The sequence below is a fragment of the Oryx dammah genome, unplaced genomic scaffold (genome assembly GCF_014754425.2).
Source record: "Oryx dammah isolate SB20612 unplaced genomic scaffold, SCBI_Odam_1.1 HiC_scaffold_13, whole genome shotgun sequence".
Classification (NCBI taxonomy): Eukaryota; Metazoa; Chordata; class Mammalia; order Artiodactyla; family Bovidae; genus Oryx; species Oryx dammah.
Window position 1 is genome coordinate 48,653,457 of NW_024070197.1, and position 12,623 is coordinate 48,666,079.

The 12,623-nt window shown below is 38.3% G+C and overlaps 1 protein-coding gene across 4 annotated transcripts in view; it reads right to left on the minus strand.

Annotated features, from left to right (window-relative positions):
• Window positions 1-12,623, minus strand: part of PHKB (phosphorylase kinase regulatory subunit beta) — a 247,904-nt gene that overhangs the window by 113,405 nt on the left and 121,876 nt on the right. For all 4 annotated transcript variants that reach the window (XM_040253597.1, XM_040253598.1, XM_040253600.1 and 1 more), the window contains one exon: window positions 12,463-12,621. In XM_040253597.1, the coding sequence (XP_040109531.1) occupies window positions 12,463-12,621 (159 nt within the window). The remainder of the gene's footprint in view (window positions 1-12,462; window positions 12,622-12,623) is intronic.

Consider the following 12,623-nt stretch of genomic DNA (forward strand, 5'->3'; position numbering starts at 1 on the left):
GAGAGGTCCAGACTAAGGAGCGCACATAAGGAAGTGACTATTGACTAGCTTGCTCTCTCCTCTTTTGTTCTCACCGCATCTCATTCCAGTCACCTCTAACTACCCCCTCCCTCTTCTCTTCTCCATGTAACCCAGTGAACCTCTCTGGGTGCCCCTCAATGTGGAGAAACCTTTCATCTTTAGCCAAGATACTATATCATTGGTGCTGTATAGATGGAGAAGTCTAGAGACCACTGTAAAAATAAAACCGAAAACCAGAAGCAGGAGGCTTAAGTCCAAAGCTTGAGAACATCAGAGAACTCCTGAATTCAGGGAACATTAAGCAATAGGAGCTCATCAAATGCCTCCAAACCTACACTGAAACAAAGCTCCACCCAAGGGCCAACAAGTTCCAGAGCAAGACATATCACACACATTCTCCAGCAACACAGGAACACACCCCTGAGCCTCAATATACAGGCAGTTCAAAGTTACTCCAAAACTTTAGACGTCTCATAACCCATTACTGGTCACTCCACTGCACTCCAGAGAGAAGAAGCCCAGCTCCACCCACCAGACCTCCAACACAAGCCTCCCTAACCAGGAAACCTTGACAAGCCACTGATACAACCCCACCCACAGTGAGGAAGCTCCACAATAAAGAGAACTCCACAAATTACCAGAATATAAAAAGGCCATTCCAAACGCAGCAATATAACCAAGATGAAGAGACAGAGGAATACCCAACAGGTAAAGGAGCAGGAGAAATGCCCACCAAACCAGACAAAAGAGGAAGAGATAGGGAATCTACCTGAGAAAGAATTCCGAATATTGATAGTGAAAATGATCCAAAATCTTGAAGTCAAAATGGAAACACAGATAAATACCCTAGAGACAAGGATTGAGAAGATGCAAGAAAGGTTCAACAAGGACCTAGAAGAAATAAAAAAGAGTCAATATACAATGAATAATGCAATAAATGAGATCAGAAAAACTCTGGAGGCAACAAATAATAGAATAACGGAGGCAGAAGATAGGATTAGTGAAATAGAAGACAGAATGGTAGAAATAAATGAATCAGAGAGGAAAAAAGAAAAACAAATTAAAAGAAATGAGGACAATCTCAGAGACCTCCAGGACAATATGAAACGCTCCAACATTCGAATTATAGGAGTCCCAGAAGAAGAAGACAAAAAGAAAGACCATGAGAAAATCCTTGAGGAGATAATAGTTGAAAACTTCCCTAAAATGGGGAAGGAAATAATCACCCAAGTCCAAGAAACCCAGAGAGTCCCAAATAGGATAAACCCAAGGCGAAACACCCCAAGACACATATTAATCAAATTAACAAAGATCAAACACAAAGAACAACTATTAAAAGCAGCAAGGGAAAAACAACAAATAACACACAAGGGGATTCCCATAAGGATAACAGCTGATCTCTCAATAGAAACTCTTCAGGCCAGGAGGGAATGGCAAGACATACTTAAAGTGATGAAAGAAAATAACCTACAGCCCAGATTACTATACCCAGCAAGGATCTCATTCAAATATGAAGGAGAAATCAAAAGCTTTACAGACAAGCAAAAGCTGAGAGAATTCAGCACCACCAAACCAGCTCTCCAACAAATTCTAAAGGATATTCTCTAGACAGGAAACACAAAAAGGGAGTATAAACCCGAACCCAAAATAATAAAACAAATGGCAACGGGATCATACTTATCAATAATCACCTTAAACGTAAATGGATTGAATGCCCCAACCAAAAGGCAAAGACTGGCTGATTGGATACAAAAACAAGAACCCTCTATATGCTGCTTACAAGAGACCCACCTCAAAACAAGGGACACATACAGACTGAAAGTGAAGGGTTGGAAAAAGATATTCCATGCAAATAGAGACCAAAAGAAAGCAGGAGTGGCAATACTCATATCCGATAAAATAGACTTTAAAACAAAGGCTGTGAAAAGAGACAAAGAAGGCCACTACATAATGATCAAAGGATCAATCCAAGAAGAAGATATAACAATTATAAATATATATGCACCCAATATAGGAGCACCGCAATATGTAGGACAAATGCTAACAAGTATGAAAGGGGAAATTAACAACAACACAATAATAGTGGGAGACTTTAATACCCCACTCACACATATGGACAGATCAACTAAACAGAAAATTAACAAAGAAACGCAAACTTTAAATGATACATTAGACCAGTTAGACCTAATTGATATCTATAGGACATTTCACCCCAAAACAATGAATTTCACCTTTTTCTCAAGTGCTCATGGAACCTTCTCCAGGATAGATCACATCCTGGGCCATAAATATAACCTTGATAAATTCAAAAAAATCGAAATCATTCCAAGCATCTTTTCTGACCATAATGCACTAAGATTAGATCTCAATTACAGGAGGAAACCTATTAAAAATTCCAACATATGGAGGCTGAACAACACGCTTCTGAATAACCAACAAATCACAGAAGAAATCAAAAAAGAAATCAAAATATGCATAGAAACTAATGAAAATGAAAACACAACAACCCAAAACCTGTGGGACACTATAAAAGCAGTGCTAAGAGGAAAGTTCATAGCAATACAGGCATACCTCAAGAAACAAGAAAAAAGTCAAATAAATAACCTAACTCTACACCTAAAGCAACTAGAAAAGGAAGAATTAGAGAACCCCAGAGTTAGCAGAAGGAAAGAAATCTTAAAAATTAGGGCAGAAATAAATGCAAAAGAAACAAAAGAGACCATAGCAAAAATCAACAAAGCCAAAAGCTGGTTCTTTGAAAGGATAAATAAAATTGACAGACCATTAGCCAGACTCATCAAGAAACAAAGAGAGAAAAATCAAATCAATAAAATTAGAAATGAAAATGGAGAGATCACAACAGACAACACAGAAATACAAAGGATCATAAGAGACTACTATCAGCAATTATATGCCAATAAAATGGACAACCTGGAAGAAATGGACAAATTCTTAGAAAAATACAATTTTCCAAAACTAAACCAGGAAGAAATAGACAATCTTAACAGACCCATCACAAGCACGGAAATTGAAACTGTAATCAGAAATCTTCCAGCAAACAAAAGCCCAGGTCCAGACGGCTTCACAGCTGAATTCTACCAAAAATTTCGAGAAGAGTTAACACCTATCCTACTCAAACTCTTCCAGAAAATTGCAGAGGAAGGTAAACTGCCAAACTCATTCTATGAGGCCACCATCACCCTAATACCAAAACCTGACAAAGATACTACAAAAAAGGAAAACTACAGGCCAATATCACTGATGAACATAGATGCAAAAATCCTCAACAAAATTCTAGCAATCAGAATCCAACAACACATTAAAAAGATCATACACCATGACCAAGTGGGCTTTATCCCAGGGATGCAAGGATTCTTCAACATCCGCAAATCAATCAATGTAATTCACCACATTAACAAATTGAAAAATAAAAACCATATGATTATCTCAATAGATGCAGAGAAGGCCTTTGACAAAATTCAACATCCATTTATGATAAAAACTCTCCAGAAAGCAGGAATAGAAGGAACATACCTCAACATAATAAAAGCTATATATGACAAACCCACAGCAAACATTATCCTCAATGGTGAAAAATTGAAAGCATTTCCCCTAAAGTCAGGAACAAGACAAGGGTGCCCACTTTCACCACTACTATTCAACATAGTTCTGGAAGTTTTAGCCACAGCAATCAGAGCAGAAAAAGAAATAAAAGGAATCCAAATTGGAAAAGAAGAAGTAAAACTCTCACTGTTTGCAGATGACATGATCCTCTACATAGAAAACACTAAAGACTCTACCAGAAAATTACTAGAGCTAATTAATGAATATAGTAAAGTTGCAGGATATAAAATCAACACACAGAAATCCCTTGCATTCGTATACACTAATAATGAGAAAGTAGAAGAAGAAATTAAGAAAACAATTCCATTCACCATTGCAACAAAAAGAATAAAATACTTAGGAATATATCTACCTAAAGAAACTAAAGACCTATATACAGAAAACTTTAAAACACTGATGAAAGAAATCAAAGAGGACACTAATAGATGGAGAAATATACCATGCTCATGGATCGGAAGAATCAATATAGTGAAAATGAGTATATTACCCAAAGCAATCTACAAATTCAATGCAATCCCTATCAAGATACCGGCGATATTTTTCACAGAACTAGAACAAATAATTTCAAGATTTGTATGGAAATACAAAAAACCACGAATAGCCAAAGCAATCTTGAGAAAGAAGGATGGAACTGGAGGAATCAATTTGCCTGACTTCAGGCTCTACTACAAAGCCACAGTCATCAAGACAGTATGGTATTGGCACAAAGACAGACATATAGATCAATGGAACAAAATAGAAAGCCCAGAGATAAATCCACATACATATGGACACCTTATCTTTGACAAAGGAGGCAAGAATATACAATGGAGTAAAGACAATCTCTTTAACAAGTGGTGCTGGGAAAACTGGTCAACCACTTGTAAAAGAATGAAGCTAGATCACTTTCTAACACCACACACAAAGATAAACTCAAAATGGATTAAAGATCTAAATGTAAGACCAGAAACTATAAAACTCTTAGAGGAGAACATAGGCAAAACACTCTCTGACATAAACCACAGCAGGATCCTCTATGATCCACCTCCCAGAATTCTGGAAATAAAAGCAAAAATAAACAAATGGGATCTAATTAAAATTAAAAGCTTCTGCACAACAAAGGAAAACATAAGCAAAGTGAAAAGACAGCCTTCCGAATGGGAGAAAATAATAGCAAATGAAGCAACTGACAAACAACTAATCTCAAAAATATACAAGCAACTCCTGCAGCTCAATTCCAGAAAAATAAACGACCCAATAAAAAAAATGGGCCAAAGAACTAAATAGACATTTCTCCAAAGAAGACATACGGATGGCTAACAAACACATGAAAAGATGCTCAACATCACTCATTATAAGAGAAATGCAAATCAAAACCACAATGAGGTACCACTTCACACCAGTCAGAATGTCTGCGATCCAAAAATCTGCAAGCAATAAATGCTGGAGAGGGTGTGGAGAGAAGGGAACCCTCCTACACTGTTGGTGGGAGTGCAAACTAGTACAGCCACTATGGAGAACAGTGTGGAGATTCCTTAAAAAATTGCATATAGAAATGCCTTATGACCCAGCAATCCCACTGTTGGGCATACACACAGAGGAAACCAGAATTGAAAGAAACACATGTACCCCAATGTTCATCGCAGCACTGTTTATAATAGCTAGGACATGGAAACAACCTAGATGTCCATCAGTAGATGAATGGATAAGAAAGCTGTGGTACATATACACAATGGAGTATTACTCAGCCATTAAAAAGAATACATTTGAATCAGTTCTGATGAGATGGATGAAACTGGAGCCGATTATACAGAGTGAAGTGAGCCAGAAAGAAAAACACCAATACAGTATACTAACACATATATATGGAATATAGGAAGATGGCAATGATGACCCTGTATGCAGGACAGCAAAAGAGACACAGATGTGTATAGCGGACTTTTGGACTCAGAGGGAGAGGGAGAGGGTGTGATGATTTGGGAGAATGGCATTGAAACATGTATAATAACATGTAAGAATCGAAATACCAGTCTATGTCTGATGCAGGATATGACACGCTTGGGGCTGACGCGCGGGGATGACCCAGAGAGATGTTGTGGGGAGGGGGGTGGGAGGGGGGTTCATGTTTGGGAACGCATGTACACCTGTGGTGGATTCATGTCAATCTATGCCAAAACCAATACAGAATTGTAAAGTAAAAATTAAAAATAAATAAATAAATTTAAAAAAAAAAAAAAAAAAAAGAAACTCAAAGCAAAATCTGTATAAATAATATCAATTCCTTATCAAAGAACTGTCCCTTTAGAGAAAAACATTTTTCAACAGGCTCTTAAATTAGCATTAAGTAAATATGGAGACCCAGAAAATATAGTTAGGAAATGAGCAAACTGAAAACAGCAATAACTTAATTTTCTCTTCTTTGGTTAGCTTCTGTTTGCTCCTATATACCATTTTTTGCATGCATGCTCAGTCACTAAGTCACGTCCGACTCTTTGTAATCCCACGGACAGCAGTCGACCAGGCTCCCCTATCTGTGGGATTTCCAAGGCAAGAATACAGGAGTGGGTTGCCATTTCCTTCTTCAATATATCATTTGTGTAAAGCTTAAATCAGGAATCTGGACTTTGAAATATTTTCCCCTAGTGGAATGTAAAAAAAGAAACCAAGATGATTACTCTTACAGCACCAAGAAATTCAGGTTTTAGGCAGTAATGCTAAGAACAGCAAAGACAATAACAGTATTTCACACAGTAAGCATTTCTTTTAGTGCAAGTATAGTATTTACAATCAACCTGCTTCATAGACTGTTTGCCATAAAAGAATTCTGACTAATATGATAACCTTTTTAATGGAAATACTAATAATGTTAAAAATTTTATCAAGGAATGGCACAGGAAGATGCATAAAGCTTTTTTGTGTTCATGAAATTAACCTTCATTTCAGTGTGTCCAAAGACACTTACGCTGAAGTTTTAGGATAAGCTGAAAAATAATTCTTCAAAAGATTATGAATAATGGCCCCATTATGCCTCCCCCTTACTGAGTAAACTGCCAACATGTATTTGCTGGAAAGAACAGAACTTTGATATACCTGATTTCTTTTGCAAAGTGGATGACCATAGCTATGATAAAGCTATGACCAAGCATGGTTGTTATACTAAGTCAGAATGGTATTACATTTACAAAAGAGACAAAGTTTCCATAGCCTTCTGCTGGGAACCTATACAGTAAGCTGAATGCAGTGCCTAAATGATCATAGTGGTACCCACACACCTATTTGATTTTCTTCCCAGAAACTGTCCATCATCATTCAGCACAATAGACATATTAATATACTTTTACATGATAAGAAACTCCAAGATGAAAACTCCCAAACTCATTCTATAAGGCCACCATCACCCTGATACCAAAACCAGACAAAGATTTCACAAAAAAAGAAAATTACATGCCAATATCACTGATGAACATACATACAAAAATCCTCAACAAAGTTCTAGCAAACAGAATCCAACAACATATTAAAAGAATCATACACCATGATAAAGTGGGGTTGACTCCAGGGATATAAGGATTCTTCAATACATGCAAATCAATCAATATGATATACCACATCAACAAATTAAAAAATAAAAACCATATGATCATCTCAATAGATGCAGAGAAATATTTCAAAATTGAAGACGCATATACAATAAAAACTCTCCAGAAAATTGGCATAGAAGGAACCTACCTCAATTTAATAAAGGCTATATACAACAAACCCACAGCAAACATTATACTCCCTGGTGAAAAAGTGAAAGGGTTAATCTCTAAGATCAGGAACAAGGTAAGGGTGCCCACTCTCACCATTATTATTCAGTATAGTTTTGGAAGCCCTAGCCAAGGCACTGAGAAAAGAAAAAAATATAAAAGGAGCCCAGAGTGGAAAAGAAGAAGTAAAACTCTCTGTTTGCAGATGACAAACATCTATACATAGATGTTTTAATATATTTTTTATACATGTATAGATGTTTTTCTATACATCAGTTCAGCTCAGTTGCTCAGTCATGTCCGACTCTTTGCGACCCCATGAATCGCTGCACGCCAGGCCTCCCTGTCCATCACCAACTCCCGGAGTTCACTCAGACTCATGTCTATCGAGTCCGTGATGCCATCCAGCCATCTCATCCTCTGTTGTTCCCTTCTCCTCCTGCCCCCAATCCCTCCCAGCATCAGAGTCTTTTCCAATGAGTCAACTCTTCGCATGAGGTGGCCAAAGTACTGGACCTTCAGCTTTACCATCATTCCTTCCAAAGAAATCCCAGGGCTGCTCTCCTTCAGAATAGATTGGATGGATCTCCTTGCAGTCCAAGGGACTCTCAAGAGTCTTCTCCAACACCACACTTCAAAAGCATCAATTCTTCAGCGCTCAGCTTTCTTCACAGTCCAACTCTCACATCCATACATGACCACAGGAAAAAACATAGCCTTGACTAGGTGGACCTTAGTCGGCAAAGTAATGTCTCTGCTTTTGAATATACTATCTAGGTTGGTCATAACTTTTCTTCCAACGAGTAAGCGTCTTTTAATTTCATGGCTGCAATCACCATCTGCAGTGATTTTGGAGTCCCCCAAAATGAAGTCTGACACTGTTTCCACTGTTTCCCCATCTATTTCCCATGAAGGGATGGGACCAGATGCCATGATCTTCGTTTTCTGAATGTTGAGCTTTAAGCCAACTTTTTCACTATCCACTTTCACTTTCATCAAGAGGCTTTTTAGCTCCTCTTCACTTTCTGCCATAAGGGTGGTATCATCTGCATAGCTGAGGTTATTGATATTTCTCCCAGCAATCTTGATTTCAGCTTGTGTTTCTTCCAACTCAGCGTTTCTCATGATGTACTCTGCATAGAAGTTAAATAAGCAGGGTGACAATATACAGCCTTGACGCACTCCTTTTCCTATTTGGAACCAGTCTGTTGTTCCATGTCCAGTTCTAACTGTTGCTTCCTGACCTGCATACAGATTTCTCAAGAGGCAAGTTAGGTGGTCTGGTATTCCCATCTCTTTCAGAATTTTCCACAGTTGATTGTGATCCACACAGTCAAAGGCTTTGGCATAGTCAATAAAGCAGAAATAGATGTTTTTCTGGAACTCTCTTGCTTTTTCCATGATCTGGCGGATGTTGGCAATTGGATCTCTGGTTCCTCTGCCTTTTCTAAAACCAGCTGGAACATCACGGAGTTCATGGTTCACATATTGCTGAAGCCTGGCTTGGAGAATTTTGAGCATTACTTTACTAGCATGTGAGATGAGTGCAATTGTGCGGTAGTTTGAGCATTCTTTTGCATTGCCTTTCTTTGTAATTGGAATGAAAACTGACCTTTTCCAGTCCTGTAGCCACTGCTGAGTTTTCCAAATTTGCTGACATCTTGAGTGCAGCACTTTCACAGCATCATCTTTCAGGATTTGAAACAGCTCAACTGGAATTCCATCACCTCCACTAGCTTTGTTCGTAGTGATGCTTTCTAAGGCCCACGTGACTTCACATTCCAGGATGTCTGGCTCTAGGTGAGTGATCACACCATCGTGATTATCTGGGTCGTGAAGATCTTTTTTGTACAGTTCTTCTGTGTATTCTGGCCACTTCTTCTTAATATCTTCTGCTTTTGTTAGGTCCATACCATTTCTGTCCTTTATCGAGCCCATCTTTGCATGAAATGTTCCCTTGCTATCTCTAATTCTTGAAGAGATCTCTAGTCTTTCCCATTCTGTTCTTTTCTCTGTTTCTTTGCATTGATCACTGAAGAAGGCTTTCTTATCTCTTCTTGCTATTCTCTGGAACTCTGCATTCCGATGCTTATATCTTTCCTTTTCCCCTTTGCTTTTCACCGTTCTTCTTTTCACAGCTATTTGTAAGGCCTCCTCAGACAGCCATTTTGCTTTTTTGCATTTCTTTTCCATGGGTACGGTCTTGATTCCCGTCTCCTGTACAATGTCACGAACGTCATTCCATAGTTCATCAGGCCCTCTACCTATCAAATCTAGGCCCTTAAATCTATTTCTCTCTTCCACTGTATAATCATAAGGGATTTGATTTAGGTCATACCTGAATGGTCTAGTGGTTTTCCCTACTTTCTCAATTTGAGTCTGAATTTGGTAATAAGGAGTTCATGATCTGAGCCACAGTCAGCTCCTGGTCTTGTTTTTGTTAACTGTATAGAGCTTCTCCATATTTGGCTGCAAAGAATATAATCAATCTGATTTTGGTGTTGACCATCTGGTGATGTCCATGTGTAGAGTCTTCTCTTGTGTTGTTGGAAGAGGGTGTTTGCTATGACCAGTGCATTTTCTTGGAAAACCCTAAAGAATGTCACCAAAAAACTACTAGAGCTAATCAATGAATTTAGTAAAGTTTCAGGATATACAATTAATACACAGAAATCCCTTGCATTCCTATACACTAACAATGAAAAGTCATAAAGAGAAATTCAGGAATTAATCCCATTCACAACTCCAACAAAAAGAATCAAATACCTACAATAAACCTACCAAGGGAGACAAAAAAGCTGCATATAGGACACTATAAGACAATGATGAAAGAAATCAAGGACAACATAAATAGATGGAGAGATAAAACCATATTCTTGAACTGGAAGAATCAATATTGTCAAAATGACTATGCTGCTCAAAGCAATCTACAAATTCAATGTAATCCCTCTCAAACTACCAATGGTACTTTTCACGGAACTAGAACAAAAAAATTCACAATTTGTATGGAAACATAGAAGACTGAATAGCCAAAGCAATCTTGAAGGAGAAAAAGAGAGCTGGGAGAATCAACCTTTCTGACTTCAAGCTATACTACAAAGCTATAGTCATCAAGACAGTATGGTACTGGCACAAATGCAGAAATACAGACTGATGAAAGAAGACAGAAAGCATAGAGATAAACTGATGCACCTATGACTATTTTATTTTTGACAAATAAGTCAAGAATTTACAATGGAGAAAAGACATCCTCTTCAATAAGTGGTGTTGGAAGAACTGGACAGCTACATGTAGAAGAATGAAATTAGAACACTTCCTAACACCATATACAAAAATAAACTCAAAATAGATTAAAGATTTAAATGCAAGGCCAGAAACTATATAGGTCTTCCCTGATAGCTCAGTTGGTAAAGAATCCACCTGCAATGCAGGAGACCTGGGTTCAATCACTGGGTTGGGAAGATACCCTGGAGAAGGGAAAGGCTTCCAACTCCAGTATTCTGGCCTGGAGAATTCCATGGACTGTACAGTTCATGGGGTTGCAAAGAGCTGGATATGACTGAGTGACTTTCACTTTTATTTTTAGAGGAAAACATAGGCAAGAAGATTCTCTCTGACCTGCCTCCTAGATTAATGGAATTAAAAACAAAAATAAACAAATGGGACTTAAACTTAACAGCTTTTGCACAGCAAAGGAAACTATACACAAGATGAAAAGACAACCCACAGAATTCGAGCAAATAATTGCAAATGAAGCAAGTGACAAAGGATTAATCTCAAAAATATATAAGCAGCTAGCTCACACAGCTGAATATCAGAAAAACAAACAATCCAATCAAAAATGGACAGAAGACATAAACAGATATTTCTCCAAAGACATACAGATGGCCAGTAAACACATGAAAAGATGCTCAATATCACCCATTATTAGAGAAATGCAAATCAAAATTACAATGAGGTAACACCTCACACCAGTTAGAATGGCTAACATAAAAAAAAAAAAAAAACAACCCACAGAGAATAAATGCTGTAGAGGATGTGAAGAAAAGGGAACTTCCTGCACTGTTGGTGGGAATGTAAACTGACATAGCCATTATGGAGAGCAGTAGGAAAACTCCTTAAAACACTAGGAGTAAATCTACCATATGACCCAGCAATCCCAGTACTGGGCATATACCCTGAGAAAACCACAGTTCTAAAAGACCCATGTGCCCCACTCTTTAGTGCAGCAACATTTATACTAGTCAGGACATGGAGGCAACCTAGATGTCCATCGACAGATGAATGGATAAAGAAGATGTGGTACATGTATACAACGGAATATTACTCAGCCATTAAAAAGAACAAATTTGAGTCAGTTGTAGTGAGATGGATGAACCTAGAGCATCTGATACAGACTGAAGTAAATCAGAAAAACAAGCATATTAATGTGTATATATGAAATCTAGAAAAATGATACTGATGAACCTAGTAGCGAATGGACTTGTGGACACAGCAGAGGAAGGTGAGAGTGTGACAAACTGAGAAAGTAGCACTGACATAGATACACTATCATGAATAAAACAGTGGGAAGTTGCTATACAACACAGGGAGCCCAGCTTGGTCCTCTGTGATGACCTAAAGGGGTGAGATGGGGGAGGGGAGGGAGGCTCAAGAGAGAGGGGTGTGTGTGTGCTAAGTTGCTTCACTTGTGTCTGACTCTATGTGCCCCCATGGACTGTAAACCGCCAGGCTCCTCTGTCCATGGAATTCTCCAGGCAAGAATACTGGCGTGAGTTGCCACACCCTCCTCCAGGGGATGTTCCCCACCCAGGGATCCAATCTGCATGTTATGTCTCCTGCACTGGCAGGCAGGTTCTTTACCACTAGCGCCACCATATATAATTATGACTGATTTGTGTTGTACAGCAGAAACCAACCCAACATTGTAAAGCAATTTTCCACCAATTAAAAAAAAAAAACTCCCTCAAGGCCTCTTAACAGCATGAAACACCACCCAAATCCAAAAGAAATGCCAACAAAGACATACTTATTTCTAAAATCTTGATAATAAGGGAAAAAAATAAAATTCCCAGTCTTCTTCACTTACCCAGGAGTTTTGCAATGATATAAAGGGCTTGTCCCCAAAGAAATAGTTTTCCATCACGGCCACAGTTGCTAGGGAATCGCTTCTGACTACCAGGGTTTCTTTTTTCATGCTCTACAAAATCAGCTGGCACATAATAGTACTTTGGTATGACAGGATAACCT